We start from the raw sequence: 18,243 nt of genomic DNA, 5'->3' as shown, positions 1-18,243 counted from the left end.
TCGAAACCCCGTCTGTACTAAAAATACAAAAATTAGCCAGGTGTGGTGGTGGGCGCCTGTAATCCCAGCTACTTGGGAGCCTGAGGCAGGAGAATCGCTTGAATCTGGGAGGTGGAGGCTGAAGTGAGCCAAGATCGTGCCATTGCACTCCAGCCTGGGCAACAAGAGCAAGATGCTATCTCAAAAAAAAAAAAAAAAAAAAAAAAAAAAAAAAAAAAAAAAAAAGACATAGCTTCTTCCCTGGAGGAGCTCGGGTTTGCACAAATATGTAAATAACGAATCCTAATATAATGCAGAAGCATCACCTGGGAACTTGTCAGAAATGTAGACTTTCAGGCTCTACTCCTGAATCAGGGTCTGCATTTTAACAAGATCTCCAGGGGATTCATAAGTGCTCTAGAGTTTGAGAAACAGCCTACAAAACACACAAGTCAGGGTGCCATGGGAATGAAGGAAAAAGAGCAGCTGGATATGCCTGGTGGGGCAGCAAAGGCTGCCCAGAGGGGTTAACATTTAAATTGAGCCTTGAAAGATGAATAGAAAAGGACAGAGTGAGAGTGGGCAGGGGCAGAAGGTGGAGGATGGTATGTGCCACAGGCACAGGCGCAGGACATTCCAGGTAGAGAGAGTGGGCTGAGCAAAGACACAGAAGGGGGAAAGACCCTAGGTTGTCTGGGAATAGCTTTGGAGCAGAATGTAGGGGGAGTGCGGACAGATGGAAAATGCAAGAGTTAGGGCTGGAGAGCTTGCAAGTGCCAGATCGTAAAAAGAAGAGACATGGGCAGGTGTCCTAGTCCCCTTTGTGGTGCTATAAGAAAACACTTGAGATAGGGTAATTTATAAGCAATGGAAATTTATTTTCTCGTAGTCCTGGAGGCTGGGGAGTTGAAGATTAAGGTGCCAGCATATGGTAAGGGTCTTCTGGCTGTATTATAATGTTGCAGAAGGCATCACACGGATAGTCAGGGAAAGAGAGGGGGAGAGGGCAGGAGGCTAAACCCATCCTTTTATCAGAAACCCACTCCTGCAATATTGGCATTAACCCATTCACGAGGGTAGAGCCCCCACGGCCTAATCACCTCTTAAAGGCCCCACCTCTCAACACTGTTGCATTGGGAGTTAAGTTCCCAACACATGAACGTTGGGGGACACATTCAAACCATAGCACCAGAGATAGACGTTGGAATCTTCCTCCTCTCTCTCTTTTCTCCCCCTTTCCTTTCCTTCCTCCCTCCCTCTGCCTTCTTCCTCTCTCTTATATATACACTATTTATGCAAATAGGGATTCAAAGAAATGGAAGACATTCTTCTTTTTCCCCTCTATAAAAACTGTGTATATTTAAGTTGTACAACATGATGTTTTGATATAATATGCATAGTGAAGTGATTACTGCTGTCAGACAAATTAACATGTCCATCTCCTCACATAGTTACTGTTTTTCATGATGAAAGCACCTGAAATCTACTCTCTTAGCAAATTTCCAGTACACAGTACAGTATTACTAACTATAGTCTTCAGATTGTAAGTTAGATCTCTAGACTTACTCATCTTACATAAATGCAATTTTACATCCTTTGACCAATATCTCATTTCCCCAGCTTCCCACCCCTGGTAACCACTGCTGTACTCTCTGCTTTTATGTATTCAACTTTAATCTTAGAGTCCACATATAAGTGAGATCATACAATCTACTTCTTTTTATAAAAAGGTATGATTTTTTTTTCTTTTTTTTAATTGTAGAGATGGTGTCTCTCTGTGTTGCCCAGAAAGTTCTCAAATTCCTGGCTCAAGGGATCCCCCTGCCTTGGACTCCCAAAGTGCCAGGATTACAGGTGTGAGCACCACACCTGGTCAAAAGGCACTGTGCTTGAGATATTTAAACCTTCTAGGGGATGGTTGAGAAGGATAAGTTCCTGGACCTCAGAAATCTCATCTGGGGCACTGGTGGCCCTTAGGCTTAGCTTGAGGGGAGGCTGGTATGGTCCCTTCTTGAAAGAGAGTGACTGTGGTGAAATGAGTTAGACAGATCGGTGATACCCAGGGCAAAAAATCCTACCACCCTGAGGCTTATCTATAAGATGGAGTTAAGGAGTCACCGGTGTGAAGATTAAACTATGAATGACACCTGGCATATGGTCGATATTCAAGAAACCTGTTTCTTTTTAGTTTCTATTTCCCTGAGAAAGACCTAACAAACTGTTGGTGCCTGTGGTGCAAGCCATGGTTATATTTTGCCTTAGGATAATGTCACTGGTCACCATATTTATGTTTTCTACATTTGCTATCAATTCAACTGTTGTTATTTCCCCAAAGTGAATTTGATAGAAAGCTCAAGCAATAATCTGCAAGTTTTCTCGGGACCTGACAGCTGGACATCCTTATCCTCCACACCCCATGCCAGCATCCTGTCTGTACCCCACACCAATGGACCAATCAATCCAGGTCCCAGGTAAGAGCAACACCATCAGCTCGCTCATTGGTGGTCTTAGGGGTTTACTTTAGCACTGGGGACTCAAGTTCATTCTATTTCCTAGGGTGGCTTGGTCTAACCTATTGTCCTGACTTCTAAACCACTAAGAAGTCAAAGTGGCAACAGGATGGAGTTCTTTCATAACTGGAGAAACAGCTCAGTCATATCCTGTTTCTTATATTTAAAAGGATAGCCAGGGCATGGTGGCTCATGCCTGTAATCCCAGCACTTTGGGAGGCCAAGGCAGGTGGATCACCTGAGGTCAGCAATTCGAGACCAGCCTGGCCAACATAGTGAAACCCCGTCTCTACTAAAAATACAACAATTAGTTGGGCATGGTGGCGTGTGCTTGTAATCCTAGCTACTCGGAAGGCTGAGGCAGGAGAATCGCTTGAACCTGGGAGGCAGAGGTTGCAGTGAGCTGAGATCACGCCATTGCACTCCAGCTTGTGCAACAAGAGTGAAACTCTGTCTCAAAAAGAAAAAAAAAAAAAGGGATAGACATTATGGCCTGGGATCATTTGTCTTAAACCAGTCAGAAACACTTTAAACTCTGGTGGTAGCAAATAGATACTGACTGTAGAGGAATTGAAGAGGAAAAGTATAAACATACACTGAGAAGTCAAGACCCACTATTGTCCACTTTCCCGTGAGTCACCCATCCTAAAGTGGGGACATATTGTGGATGCCTGGTCTCACAACCCTGGTAAGAGGGCTAAGTGTAGCATGGAGGACCCCATGGTTTAGTCCTCACACCAGCGACCTGCATTAAGTTCGGACTTCTAGAAATCCGAATGGCTAAGTGGGAAGAGAAGGCCCCTTTGAGTCTGACAGGCAGGGGTTTGAGTCCCAATTCTACCTCAGTAGTGACTTTGTGGCTTTGGGCAATTTTCTTAACCTACTGAGCTTCAGCTTTCTTATCTTTTTCATGGAAATAATATGACCTACTTTGTAGAGTTACCGTGAGCATCAAATGCAGAAATTAGAAAATGCATTAACATGCTTTGTAAGCAGTAACATTCTGTGTAAATGTCAGCTATTATGTTCAATATGGTTATGCAGAATTTTGAGAAGGCCCAAAGTGGATTCAAAATTAAAAGATGAGACTTGACTCAGTGCAGTGGCTCACACCTGTAATCCCAGCACTTTGGGAGGCCAAGGCAGGTGGATCCCTGATTTGAGACCAGCCTGACCAACATGGTAAAATCTCGTCTCTACTAAAAATACAAAAATTAGCCAGTGTGATGGTGCATGCCTATAATCCCAGCTACTTGGGAGGCTAAGGCAGGAGAATCACTTGAACCCAGGAGGCAGAGGTTGCAGAGGCACTGCACTCCAGCTTGGGCAACAAGAGTGAAACTCTGTCTCAAAAAAAAAAAAAAAAAAAGGATTGGATTTGGGAAGACGTCAGATGACTTATGATTTGTAAGTCTAGAAAAAGGAGAATGTGATGGCTTAGAATCACCTGGGGTTGTTGTTAAAATGCAGAATCTGATTGGTAGGTCTGGGTGGGGGCCTGAGATTCTACATTTCTACCAAGTTCCTGGGTGTTGCTGATAGAGTTCCTGGGTGTTGCTGTCCAGTGCAGTAGCCACCTGTGGTTGTCAAACACTTGAAATGCAGCTAGTCCAAGTTGAGATACATTGTGAGTGTAATACCCACAGGATTTTGAAGATTTAGTGTGAAACAAAGAATAAATATCCCAATTTTTAATATATATATAATATATACTACTATATTATATATTTTTATATATTTCCATATTTTAAATATATAGTATGTATATTTAATATATGTTGAATATATTCAAATATATAGTATATGTTTTATATATTATATATAAAAAAACACCATTTATATTTTATATATGTCATATATAAAATATATACTATATATTTTAATATATATTTATAATTTATATATAAATATATAATATATATTTTAATATATAACATATTTAAAATAGAAAAATATAAAAATATATAAAAATATAATAGTATATGTAAATATAGATGTTATTATGTAAATATTGTGATATATATGTGTATTATATATATTTACATCAAATGCATGTTGAAATGATAATATTTGGAATATTTTGGTTAAATAAAATATTAATAAATGTATTAATTTTTTTCTAAATGTGGCTACTAGAGAATTTAAACTTACATATGCAGCTGGCATTTATGGTTTGCATTTTGACACTGATCTAGAGCATCATTTGCATTTGACACTGTTCTAGAGGATCTGAGGGAAAAGCATTGATTTGGGCTGTGGTAGAAAGTGAAAAAGAAAATGAAGATGAGGGTTCCTGAAGATATTAAATAATCATATGCCAAGTTGTATACTGGATACTTACATATATATAAGTCATCCATATGTAAGTCATCTGTAGTACTCAAAGACAACTATAAGGCAGGTATTAAAATACCTGTTTTGCTGATGAAGAAACTGAAGCTCAGAGGCCTTAAAAACTTGCTAAAGTTTCTGCAGTAAGCAGTACAGCTCAGAGCCCATGGTTCTCCCACTGGCCCAGGCGGCATCAGAAAGGGTCTGTAAGAGATAATGTAGAAGAGCATCTTCTGAAGATTAGGGCCAGAATCCCCATAAGCTGAGCTAGCTCAGAGAGAGCTCAGAGGATGGGCTACTGCAGGCTCCATATGGTCCAAGGAGGCCTGTAGCACTGAAAAATGGCACCAGGTGAATGATGGCATTGCCAACTCTGGCTTCCCTGTTGGTGTGTTTAACTAATTCCTGACTCCATAAATATTTTGTTAGAAACAAAACAAAACAAATGTATTCAATATTGCCTTTGGATAATAAGCCCATTCTCAAGCAATATTATTGGGCAATGCAGAAACTCTGAAATGTAAGAAATGTAGTGATGACTAAAGGCTGAAAACATTGGGATCATTGCACCTGTTCCAACTGCATCTAGATTAAGGTGCAAGCTTGGCTGAACATTACAATCACCTGGGAAACTTAAAAAAATCCTCATACTCAGGCTGCATGCCAGATCAGTTCAATCAGAATCTCTGGGGCAGGGGAGTGGGGTGAGAGTGGGACCCAGGCAGCAATATTACTTTTAAAAACTCCCTGAGTGATTCCAATGTGCCGAATGTGCAACCAAGTGTGTGAACCAGTGCTATAGAACTAGAGAAGGCAAAGAAAGTGTTCTAGCTCTCAGCCTTTCTGCCAGGCACCAGAGATCACAGGTGGAGGCCAGGAATGGAAGAAATAATGATAACAACCACCATTTACTGAGTACTACATGCTAAGGACCATATTCTTCTCCTATTTAATCCTTGTAGCAATCTCTGTAAGGTAGGTAAAATTATGACTCCACATCTTGAAGATGAGAAAACTGACACTCAGAGATGTTAAATAATTTAGCCAAGGCCACAGAGCTAATAAGTGGTAGAGCTGGGATTTAAACTCAAGTCTTCTGACAGTGATGTTTCCTGGTTATTATGGCACATTGGCCAGGGAGAGATCAGATGCAGAAATCATACAGTTTTTTACCTTTTTTCTATTGCCCTGCCAATTTTACATAGGCTGCAAGGGAGCCCAGATAAATGAAATTCTGTGTCTAAAACCAAATAACTCACTGGTAACAGAATACTTAATGTTATCATCATTCCACCATACTTTGCTGTTTCTCTTAGCTTTTCTGCAGAAACAGGACTAATCTGTGTCACAGCTACAAATAAAGCCATGGCCAGAAGCCCTCTTGTAACTTCTCAGTGCTATATGCATGCTTGTCAGGCGGCACTCCTTCCTTGGAGTGCCATTGAACGTTCCCTTCCCCTCTTTCTCTGTCTCTGCAGCCCCTATCCGTGCCTGTGGACCATCAGCAATAGTGCCGGAGGCCCCACTGGGCCAGGCCCGGAGGTGCATGCCAGCGCCCCAGGAGCATTTCTCCTCGGAAACCCAGCTGTGACTTCACCCCCCTCTGTGCTCTCCACCCAAGCACCCACTTCGGCTGGTGTGGAGGTTCTGGGGGAGCCCTCGCTAACCAGCATTGCTGTGTCCACCTGGACAGCAGTGGCCTCGCATCCCTTTGCAGGCTGGGGTGGCCCAGGAGCGGGTGGGCACCATTCTCCTTCCTCATTGGATGGTTAAGCAGGATCCTAGGAGCCTCTATCCACAGAGATCCTTCTATGTGTAGAGCGCTTAGAAACCCCATCTATTGATCTAGTGAGTCAGACTGTGGAATCTCCCTTCCCACTAGCTGGAGGCAGAGGTGAGTTATTACAGAAGTCATACCGGGAAAGGGTTCAGTTTGGATGATGCTAGTTATGTCAATTGCGTCTCTCCACCATTTTCTTCTGCACTCCCATTTTCTCTGCAGCTTATTCTTGCCGTGCTTAGGTGACAGAAGTTTGTGAAGTACTGTCCTTGTGCTCTGCCCTTTACTCTCAAATCGTTCGGGAAAGCCTCACTTCCTTTTCTGTGGAGAAGGTGCAAAGCTGTTAAATGAGCCCAAAGTTTACCTAGCTAAGGCCACTGCTTCCTGCTTTGTGCAGCCTGGAAAGTATGTGTGGTTAGGGGGCTCAGGTTTGCACTTCTGCTTTGAGACCAGGCATGGGTGTAAGCCATAGAGTAAGGTTAACAAAAAGAATAAAGTGAATCATGTATTACTCACAGCAGTGTGCCCAGACTTGTGGAAATGAAGTCATGTCACTCCTCTGCTCACAAACCTTCAATGGTTCACCATTACCAGTGGAATGAAGTCAGATCTCCTCACTATAGCTGGGTGTGGTAGCTTAAGCCTATAATCTCAGCCCTTTTGGAGGCCAAGGTAGGAGGATCGTGTGAGGTCAGGAGTCTGAGACCAGCCTGTGCAACAAAGTGAGAGCCTGTCTCTACAAAAAACACACATACACACAAAATTAGCTGGGTGTGGTGGCATGTGCCTGTAGTCCCAGCTACTTGGAGGAGGATCGCTTGATCTCAGGAGGCTGAGGCTCTAGTGAACTATGATTGTGGCATTGCACTCCAGCCTGGGCGGTAGATCAAGACTTTGTCTCATAAAAAAAAAAAAAAAAAGAGGCCGGGCACGGTGGCTCACGCCTGTAGTCCCAGAACTTTGGGAGGCCAAGGCGGGCAGATCACGAGGTCAGGAGATCAAGACCATCCTGGCTAACATGGTGAAACCCCGTCTCTACTAAAAATACAAAAAAATTAGCTGGGCATGGTGGCTGGCGCCTGTAGTCCCAGCTACTTGGGAGGCTGAGGCAGGAGAGTGGCGTGAACCCGGGAGACAGAGCTTGCAGTGAGCCGAGATCGTGCCACTGCACTCCAGCCTGGGCGACATAGCGAGACTCCATCTCAAAAAAAAAAAAAAAAAAAAAAAAAAAAAGAACAAAATCCTGCTATGAGCGATCCCACTATCTGGCCTGAAACCGCTTCTCCAGCTTAGGTCCTCTGTTATCCTGTTGGCCTCCTGTGTTTTGGTCAAGGCAGGCATCTCTGTTCTCTGAGCATTTCATTGCACTTTCCCACCTCTATATGTTGCCTGTGCCTGAGTGTGCTTCTTTCTCCAGTTCACCTGTGTGAACCCGACCCACCTCCCGGGGCCTGGGAAACGCCACTCCCTGCATCCAACATCTGATCGGCTGAGATATGTCTGATCTATCCCTGCTCGCTGTTCTCCCGTTGTTTTTGGCCTCTGCCATAGAGCTCACCTCATTTTGCCTTGTATTTTTGTTACTGTGAGTGTATCTCTCCCTATTAGACTGTAAGCCTCTCGAGGGTGAGGCCTAGCCTTCTTGTCTTTGTAGCCCACAGCAGCTGGTACTGTGCCTTGCCTATTGTAGGTACCCAATAAACATTTGCTGAACTGAATTGGTGTAATGTGCATGTGTGCTACAAGGATGGTATGAAGTGGCTGGGAGGCAGATCTCAGAGACGCATGCCCCATGACACATAGGTGCGTCTGTGCGGGAGTGTAGGAGCATGCTGGCTGTTTGTTACACTGGCTCCTCATCTGAGGCACCACCAATTCTCAGTGAATGACAGTAATATATGGAGATGGGGTGTGTTAGAGTGGTTATTCCCAAATGCCGGTCCTTGGATCCCCTAAGTCAGGATCACCTGGAACAGGGCCCTTGATACACATACAGATTCCTGGGTATACCCCACCCCTTTTGGATCAGAATCTTTGGGGCTGGTGTTCAGGAATCTGCATTTCAAACAAGAGCTCCAGGCATTGGCCCTGGGCTAGGTTTGGAAACTCCTTGCCTAGAAGAGAGAAATAGAATGATAAATACTCCAGGAACCTTATTTCAGATGAGTTTTTACCTCTGCCCAAGCCAAGGTCATTGCTGTAACCAGTGAGCAGAATCAAGTTTCATGAGTCTTCCTCTTCTTTTTCTACCTACTACTGGATGTGCTAATAACCCTGGGAGTGAGGTTTCCAGACCTGGGTGATGAGCAGTTCTCCAAACATCGACTTTAGACTGCACTGACTGAGCAGCCCTTCTCAGGGCCGCCACTTGAGGAGTCTAAGGTTCCACTTGGAGCCTAGCATTGGCTCAGCTGCTTCCACCACTGTTCCACCAGCTCACCCTGTGCAAACCCAGCACACTCCAAGGCTTAGTCTGAGGGGTCCAAACGTGGCACTGTTGAGTTGTTGGCTCTTTCGACAGCAAAAGGCCCTTTAACATGCTATGGTGTCACAGCTGGTGTCACTGCCCAATATTTCTGTGCTGTTCTGTTTTTTTGCATCTCAGGAAACAATACTACTCCAGCTACGTGGTGTCCAGGGAAGACACATTACCTGACTTCAGGTTGCCAGAGCTCTGGGCCACTAGTTGGCGTGTGAGTGGCCAAGGCACAATGCATCCAGGCATTTGGAAAGCTGTCTGGTCAGCATGCCCCCAAGGCAGCATTGTTCCTGTGTCCCAGTCCCTTTACAATACCATTAGAGCTCACTGAGGTGTGAATATATTCGTATCTCTGCAAGACAGTATTTTGGTAAGTTATAACAGGTGGTTATTTCTCAATTTGCTAGAACTTTAGGCTGTTGTGACCTGTAATTGCCCCAGCAGGTCTGTCCAAGGCCTCTTCACCAGTCACTGCAGCAAGTCCTGGCACCAAGTCCTTCACATGTCCTGTACCAAGAGCTCAGCAAGTGTAATCAGGGAATAAAAACCCACCTGGAGTCTCACCCTTCCTGCACCTCCCCTAGCCTGGAGCAGACAGAGGACCTGGGGCCCAGGGGCCCAGAACAGAAAGAAGCTCGTCACCTCCATTATATTTTCAATTATATTGCTCAGGTGAATGGGGTCCTCTGCAGTGTGATAACATGAGCATTAGCTGAATTTGGGGTGATCCTGTCTCTCAGTCTTGTAGGATGCTCTGCTTGGAACCTGCTGTGATTCTTAAACACACACCCACTCACCAGCCCTCCCTTCCCTGGATGAACCAGCGTCATTACCAACCACCTCTGCCCACCATGCTGAGCCAGATGCTTATGGGAAACTGCTGATTCCCTTCGTGTCACTTGGTGGACACTCCCCAGAACTGAAAGGTGGTCAAATCAGGGAAGGAATGTTTTCATCACCTAAGTTATTAAGAAAAAAGCTCAGTAAAGGATATTCGAAGCTTGGTAGGTCTTCGCCACTTTCTCTAAGACTAGAATAGATTTGAGTGAATATCAGCAACTTAAAATATCACATTTGTGAAGAATATGAATTCTGTTTTGTGGAAATTGTGGGTCAAAGTAGGGGATGGCAACTGGGGCACTTCAAGTGGCACTTCTTTCAACTCCTTCCTTTTTATTTTCTCCACCCATTCCCACTTTACTGAGCCAATTGTTGGCTACTGGCCAGGTTGGTGAACAGAGAGAATATGGGCATCCTGGAACAGAGGTTAAGGTAGGGATATGTGGTACCAAAAAAGATATAAAGGAATAGCCTTTGTGGTCTGAAGACATCAAAACTTTTCCATCATCATCATTATAGACTCATCTATGGTGTTGTCTGTCCAACCCCCCACCCTTCTAGGATTAGAACCCCCAAACTCTTGGTGAAATTGCGTTTTCGGAATAAGTAATGAGAGAAGTCTAATGTGACTGACTCCATCTTGCTTCTAACCTCACAGGCTAAGTTACTTTTTTGCTTTTTCTAGCATGGAAGCCAAGATAAGTATGAGAGAAATTTAGTTCATAGTTAAACTTTGAGGCAAGGAAAATTGCCCCCCACTCCTTTTTTGTGGACTGAAGCTGCATTCCTAAGACAAGGCTAAAATTGTGGTAGGGCCTTGACCTTCGCTATAGAATAGGCATAGTTAAACAATGACCTACCATTGCTTAGTTTGTTTTTCTATAAGTTGTTTACCGCCCCAGAATCACAAAACTGGGGTCACAAGATTTATAACTCTCCCATCTACTCCTGTAGATAACATCGCTATTGTGAAACCTAAAGAACTGGTCTTTGAGATATTTTTCAGATTCAGCGTTTTAACAGAACAAGAGATGCCACCTGGTCCTGAGCCCCCCTTCTAGGAACTGACTCAGCCACATGAAGACAGTTTTAGGTGTCCCTGTGATTTCATCTCCAGCCAATCAATTGTTTCAGTTCTCCAGCCCCCTCCCTGCCAAAGTACGCAGGCTACTCAAATAAAACTGGAGTCTGGGAAACCTGGAGGCCAGAGCAACTGGTCAGGCCCATGTGACGACTTAGAACTCAACTGGTTGGGAGTGAGAAGTTGATCAAACTCTTATTCTCAACATGGAAACATTGGAATTTCACATTTTCTGATCATGACCACTCTGATTTAGAGCACCTTGTAGGAGTCACTGTGTGTGTGTTCATGCATGTGTGTGTGTATGCACAAGTATGTCTATTTAGTGATGAGTTTCCTGTTCCTAGAGAATAAGTAAATAAACCTTTGGGACAGACTCACTTTGTTCTGAAAGAGTACTTTTTAGGGAGTGGAGTTTGGAGAAGAGTGTAACAAGGAGTTTTGGGTTAACCAGGGCTGGTTCTGGACAACGGAGCTGTGGTATCCCTCCTACATACCTGTTAGATGGGGAGGGCTTGGAGCTTGGAGGTTACTGAGGAGGAATCAGACATATTTAGGTGGGAACACAGTAACCTCTTAGAAGGAAAGACCTTTTCTATTTGTGGTTAAAATGTAGTGAAATATATTGGATGGCTTGGGTTAGCCAATATGACCAAGGTTGGGCAGCAGGAAAAGTATATTTCCTCTAAGACAAAATTATATTATCACAGTGGGAGGAGTAGTTTGAATGGATCACTGGTTTCCACACAACAGCAACTGGAGGTAAGAGATGCTTCTGGACCCAGTGTCGACTCATGCAGTCACCTGGACACTGGTATGCCTTGAGAAAATGGCTGGTGTGTGAGTTAAAAAAGTTGATCCTTGGCTTTAACACTTGAGGCCTGGGCTAAAGTTGCTAAGTGGGATATGTTGGGGGCAAGTGTCCAGGGTTGTAACAACAGGAAGTCATGAGAGAGTGAGGATACTCCCTGGATTTCTATTAACTTGAGCAGGTAGGTGTGTTGATGGTCACTAGAGTTAGAAATTTAAATTAGAGGAACTGGCTAATCATGCTGTTACAGGGTGGATGACTGTCTTGGTTATACTTGAGGACAAAAACTGTCTTCCATTGCTGTACCTCCAACACCTTGCACTTGTGCCTGGTAGGTACATGGTAGGCACCCCACAGGTATTAATCCAGAATTTTTAGAAATAATCCTTACCAGTGCTTGGAAATTTTAGATGGGGAAACGTGTTTGGTTTGACAAAAAGTTCTTTGTATATTTTTTGTCAAAGTTACGTCTTTGTAAGATCGTATCTCTTTGGAAAAGTTTTTTTTTTTTTTTCTGCTTTTTTATTTTGTTTTGTTTTTTGAGACAGAGTCTCACTCTGTTGCCCAGGCTGCAGTGGCATGATCTCGGATCGCTGCAACCTCTGCCTCCCAGGTTCAAGCGATTCTCCTGCCTCAGCCTCCCAGGAGAGTAGCTGGGATTACAGATGCCCACCATCATGCCTGGGCAAATTTTTTTTGTGTGTTTTTGTAGAGAGAGGTTTCACTATGTTGGTCAGGCTGGTCTCAAACTCCTGACCTCAGGTGACCCACACACCTTGGACTCCCAGTGTGCTGGGATTACAGGCGTGAGCCACCGTGCCCAGCCGGATTATTATTTTTAATAGCTTCATTGATATATAATTTACACAGCCTATTTAAAATATATAATTCATTGGATTTTTCTAGTGTATTTAGTGTTCTGTGCCCATCACCATAATCTAATTTTAGAACATTTTGTCATCCTACAAAGAAAGCTTATGCCCATTAATAGTCACTGCCCATTTCCTTCCTACTCACCTCCACCCCCTGCCCTAGGCCGTCACTGATCTCCTTTATTTCTCTATAGATTTCCCATTCTGGACACTGCATTTGGCTGGAGTCGTATGATGTATGGTCTTTTGTGACTGGCTTCTTTCACTTACGGGTTCCTTGATGCTGTACCGTATATCAGTACTTCATTCCTTTTTCTGCCAAATAATATTCCATTGATAAATACAACCACATTTTGTTTATCCATTCATCAGCCAATGGGCATTTGGGATGTTTCAACTTTTTCAACATTCATGTATGAGTTTTCGTGTGGGATAGATACTATTTATCGTTTTCTTCATCTTATAGATGGAAGGAGCCAGCTCAGAGAACGTAGATGGGGTTTTCAGCATAACATAACTACTAGGGCAGAACTGAGGCCTACCTGACGGTGAAGTTCTTGCTCCCATTCACCCTGTACTGAGAATTGTCCCAGGCAGGAGCAGTTAACGTTACTCAGCTGGCACTTCCCCTTGGTGTCCTGTTACATTTACATCAGGTTCCCAGGGCTGCAGTGGCGATTAGGGAAAAGAGTCTGTGTTCACTCTTGGGAGGAGGCTGGGCGTAGGGAGTGGGAAAGCGGGAGACAGGGAGATTGTGGAATGAGCAGGGCTTCATGGGCCAGAGACCATCTGGGGCCTGGTGGCAGACTGCTGGTCTTCCAAGGACTGGCTAGCAGGGAAGCATCTCTAGGGCATTTCCGGAAACGCTTTGGGGCAGATTCTGGTGAAAGACTGAATTTCCTGGAGCAGAAGAATGTGGGTATGAGTACATTATAATTCGATTAAGAGCAATGTGATCTCAAAATCTAATGAAGCCTGGCAAATATTGATTGGTATTGAGGTGATTGATTTCAGGATAGACATTTTAAAAAGTGCACTTATTGACACCAAAAGAAAAGTGTGCTGTAGCCAAGGCATTCAGAAATCCAAGACTCAACTTTGCAGTTTTAAAGTTCACAAAGGTGATGAAAGGGAGAAGGACTTTGTGATCCTTAGGATGATTAGACTTTGAATTGGGTACCCATATGTGTAAGTTATACTACTGTTTGGTCAGCCTGCTGCCAAGTCAGTTACCAGCAAGATGATGCCATAAATTTCTTGCTCTGCAGAGAGGATAAGATACAGGGACCATTGATACTTTCTTGTCAGTGCCTTAGACTGAGGGGCTTCCTGGGATATGGGCATTTCAATTTAAAATTTCAATTTAAATGGATAAATTTTCCATTAATTTCCATTTATTTCCAATAAAATTTCCATTTCGATTTAAAATGGAGACAGCCTGGATTTGCTCAGGATGAGTTGGTCAACCTATAACATTGGACACAAACTTGTGGGATGACAAGCAAGGGTCCAGAATCCTGCTGTGTTGACCACATGGGGAATGAATATTTTTCTGAAAAGAGATAGGGCAGAGATGAGCAGAGAGAGTAGAACAGCTAACAGATGGCCTTAAATTCCTATGGTTGCACTTTTCTTAGCATCCTGTAGGTGGGTCTATTGTTTAGCACAATTATTTACAGGAGGCAAACTGTTATGTAGAGCAGTTAGAAGCATTGGATGTAGTAAAGCAGCTGTTTTATTTCACCATAGACAATCTTGTTTATCTCTCTTAGCCCTATGAAATGTACCCCCAAATACTTGGCTATGATCTGAGACCTAGAAAATAGCATGTGATCTCTCTCTCATTTTTTTTTTTTTTTTTTGGCATGTGATTTTAAGATTTTCTTTTCTTTCTTTTTTTTTTTTTTTGGAGACGGAGTCTCGCTCTGTCGCCCAGACTGGAGTATAGTGGCGCGATCTCGGCTCACTACAAGCTCCCCCTCCCGGGTTCACGCCATTATCCTGCCTCAGCCTCCAGAGTAGCTGGGACTACAGGCGCCCGCCACCACGCCCGGCTAATTTTTTGTATTTTTAGTAGAGACGGGGTTTCACCGTGTTAGCCAGGATGGTCTGTATCTCCTGACCTCGTGATCCACCCTCCTTGGCCTCCCAAAGTGCTGGGATTACAGGCATAAGCCACCATGCCCGGCCTAAGATTTTCATCTTTAAAGTTATTGTAAAATTCCAGACCCAGAGCATGGCCCAGAACTGGTGGGAGTTCACAAAACAGATCAAGAATCAGAGTTGGTGAGTCATGCAGGCTCGCAGCACTCTGAAACACAGGCATAGGGCTTTTCATCAGTTCAGACATTAGGTGTTCCAAAGGAGGTCGTGGGAGTGTGGTAATGACATTGCCCAGGATCAATTATTTGACTGTTGAGAGGTAGGAACCTCATCAATGGGTTTACATAGGGAGGAGATAGAAAGCAGAGAAAGCAAAGCATTCTTCCAGTCCTGATCTCTTGCCATGTGGGCTAGTGCCTCATAAGTCAGATAAGTTGTACTATAGGTGGGATAAGGGTAGGGTAAGGGCTTGGGGAGCACTTCCTTTCTTTCTTTCTTTTTCTTTTTTTGGGACAACCTGGGCTCACCCAGGCAGGAGTGCAGTGGTGTGATCTCAGCTCACTGCAACCTCTGCCTCCGGGATTCAAGTGATTTTCCTGCCTCAGCCTCCCAGGGACCTGGGATCACAGGTGTGCACCACCGGGCCTGGCTAATTTTTTGTATTTTTAGTAGAGACAGGGTTTCACTGCATTGGTCAGGCTGGTCTTGAACTCCTGACCTCGGGTGATCTCCTTGCCTTGGCATCCCAAAATGCTGGGATTACAGGCGTGAGCCAGGGAGCACTTTCTTGAATGTTCTCACAGTTGTACATAAACCTGGGACATCAGCAACTTCATAAGTAAGGTCTTTGGTATAGACAGAATTTTATGTGCACATAGGATGATTTCTGGGAGATGAAGAGACAAAGTGAGGGGAAGGGATCCATAGCTTTTATTAGATTTCCAATGGGATCCATCACGCCCCCCAAAATTAAAATCTACTGCTCTATATGCTCATCAAATGATGCCCATACTTGAAACCCATAACTTCAAGTTTCTATGTAAGTGCTAACAGCTTATATATATTCTTCAGCTAGACCTCTTCTCTTGATTCTGGATTCCATGTATGCTATACTACCACCTACAGAACATTTCCACTCCATTCCTATGGCTGCCTCAATGTCAACACACCTAAGACTCAATAATGGCTTCTTTTTCTATATTACCCATTTAGATGAATGACATCACCATTTGCCCAGGTACTAAAGTCTCTTTCTTTCATTTGCCACATCTGATTAGCCACTAAGCCTGGTCTCTGCTACCTCAGAAATACTTTTCAATTTAACCCTACCACTTCCTTCTCTCAGTCTCCACTGCTACTTCCCCCATTTACCCAGAAATGAAAATCACAGTAATAAGCCTTGCACCCCAACTGAGAAAATACTTTAGGTCACAATAGCCTAAAGTTCTAGCAGATTGAAAAACGACCACCTCTTTTTTTTTTTTTTTTTTTGAGACGGAGTCTCGCTTTGTGGCCCAGGCTGGAGTGCAGTGGCCAGATCTCAGCTCACTGCAAGCTCCGCCTCCTGGGTTTACGCCATTCTCCTGCCTCAGCCTCCCGAGTACCTGGGACTACAGGTGCCCGCCACCTCGCCCGGCTAGTTTTTTGTATTTTTTAGTAGAGACGGGGTTTCACCGTGTTAGCCAGGATGGTCTCGATCTCCTGACCTCGTGATCCGCCCGTCTCGGCCTCCCAAAGTGCTGGGATTACAGGCTTGAGCCACCGCGCCCGGCCACGACCACCTCTTATAACTTACCAAAGTACTGTCTTGCAGAGATACTAATATATAATATCTTAAAATACCTTAGACAGCTGTTCACTTATTTCTAACAAAATAAGTTAGAGTTTATTTTGAAATACAGGTGAATCTTTTGTGCATCCAAAGACCAACTTTAGGCTCCTTTGTGAGTTTTGGAGCCAAAAAGAGGAAGCCTGGAATGGAGGCTCCATTGGCAAAAGGAAATAAGGTTCTGGAAATGCCAATGTGTAAGGGCCTGGGTGAGTAGAGATTTATTTATTTTTTAATTTTATTTTCTACATGATGAATAATAATTGTACATATGTATGGGATACACAGTGATGCTTTGATACATACAATGTAAAATGATGAAATCAGAATAATTAGCATATTCATCATCTCAGACATTTATCATTCCTTTGTGTTGGGAATGTTCAATATCCTCCTTTTAGCTATTTGAAACTATATAATACTGTTCACTATAGTCATCGGACAGTGCTCTAGTGCTCTAGAACTTATTCCTCCTCTCTAACATAACAGTGCTGCAATGAACATCCTTGTACATTTCTCTGGTGAACATATATGAGAGTGTCTGCAGGGTAGATACCTCAAAGTAGAATCCCAGACTTAGAATATGTGTGGCTCAACTTTTGCAGGTATTGTTCAATTGTTCTCCAAACTGGTTGCATCAATTTGCAATGTAAACAGTAATAAGTAAGTTTCCAATCTTGCTATCACCCTGTGTTACAAAGCTATTAATATTTTTTAATTGGAATGGCTATTTTGATTTTCATCTTAGGTGAGGTTGAATGTCTTTTCATAGTTTTATGGCCATTTGTGTTCTCTCTTTTATGAAAAGTGTTTTCATTTCTTATGCCCATAATTGTTATCACTAATTTGTCTTTTATTTTTATTTTTATTTTTATTTTTACAGGTTCTGGATGGTAGCTCTTTTTAGCAGAGGTGAATCTACTGTAATGCTAAAGAAACTTAGCTTTAGGGCCCCTTGCTTGGACAGGCTTCTTTCAGTGCCCTGGGAAGGGATATCGCAATATGTTTACACAATCATATGTATGTATTTAATTTGCAAAAATAAACTATGTTAACACTGTTTGGGTAAGACCAATTTTCTTTCCACTCCTACTTCCCTTCTATAACACCTCTCTTTGTGCAGGGTGATGCTGGGCATTTTGGAATCAAACTGAAGGAAAACCCAGTTGGGAATACATTTAGTTTGGATTTAATAAAATATATTTATGGGATTCTGAGTAATTTTTCATGTTATTCCTGGCTCTCCCACTGAAGAAATGTCTTCCAGGGATACCCCTGCTGCTCATGATGTGAAAATAAAGTACCAGAGGTTGCATTGTCATATAAACATGTCCTGTGGCACATGGCATCAGAAGAGTCCAGGTAATGGTAGAGAAGCAAGATTGGAGTGTGTAGAACCAGAAGCTGCTCTGTGAAATTTTATTTGATGCGGTCGTCAGACATGTAGATCTGTAAGTGGAGAACTTAGTAATCAGTGACGTCTAGTCAAAATGGAAATTATCTCCTGCCAGGAATAAACAGATACAACCATAAATGCATCATGCCTTTTTAAAAATTTTATTTATTTTTCAAATGAGACAGGGCCCTACTCTGTCATCCAGGGTGGAGTGCAGTGGCATGATCTCGGCT

At 43.3% G+C, this 18,243-nt stretch overlaps 1 protein-coding gene and 1 long non-coding RNA gene across 4 annotated transcripts in view; one reads left to right on the top strand and one right to left on the bottom strand.

The window, feature by feature from the left end:
- TBX19 (T-box transcription factor 19) overlaps window positions 1-7,841 on the top strand; it is a 71,888-nt gene extending 64,047 nt beyond the window's left edge. For all 3 annotated transcript variants that reach the window (XM_007989615.3, XM_007989614.3, XM_007989616.3), the window contains exons 7-8: window positions 2,315-2,450; window positions 6,299-7,841. In XM_007989615.3, coding sequence (XP_007987806.2) covers window positions 2,315-2,450; window positions 6,299-6,593 — 431 coding nt within the window. In that variant the 3' untranslated portion in view covers window positions 6,594-7,841. The remainder of the gene's footprint in view (window positions 1-2,314; window positions 2,451-6,298) is intronic.
- Window positions 7,842-14,520: 6,679 nt separating this feature from the next.
- On the bottom strand, window positions 14,521-17,847 carry LOC140710290 (uncharacterized). The gene is made up of 2 exons (XR_012091298.1): window positions 16,568-17,847; window positions 14,521-16,255 (listed from the first exon to the last, which is right to left on the bottom strand). It is a non-coding gene; the product is annotated as an uncharacterized lncRNA (long non-coding RNA).
- Between the last annotated feature and the right edge of the window lie 396 nt (window positions 17,848-18,243).

Source organism: Chlorocebus sabaeus, chromosome 25 (genome assembly GCF_047675955.1).
Source record: "Chlorocebus sabaeus isolate Y175 chromosome 25, mChlSab1.0.hap1, whole genome shotgun sequence".
NCBI classification, from domain to species: domain Eukaryota; kingdom Metazoa; phylum Chordata; class Mammalia; order Primates; family Cercopithecidae; genus Chlorocebus; species Chlorocebus sabaeus.
This window is presented reverse-complemented; position numbering and strand designations above follow the sequence as displayed.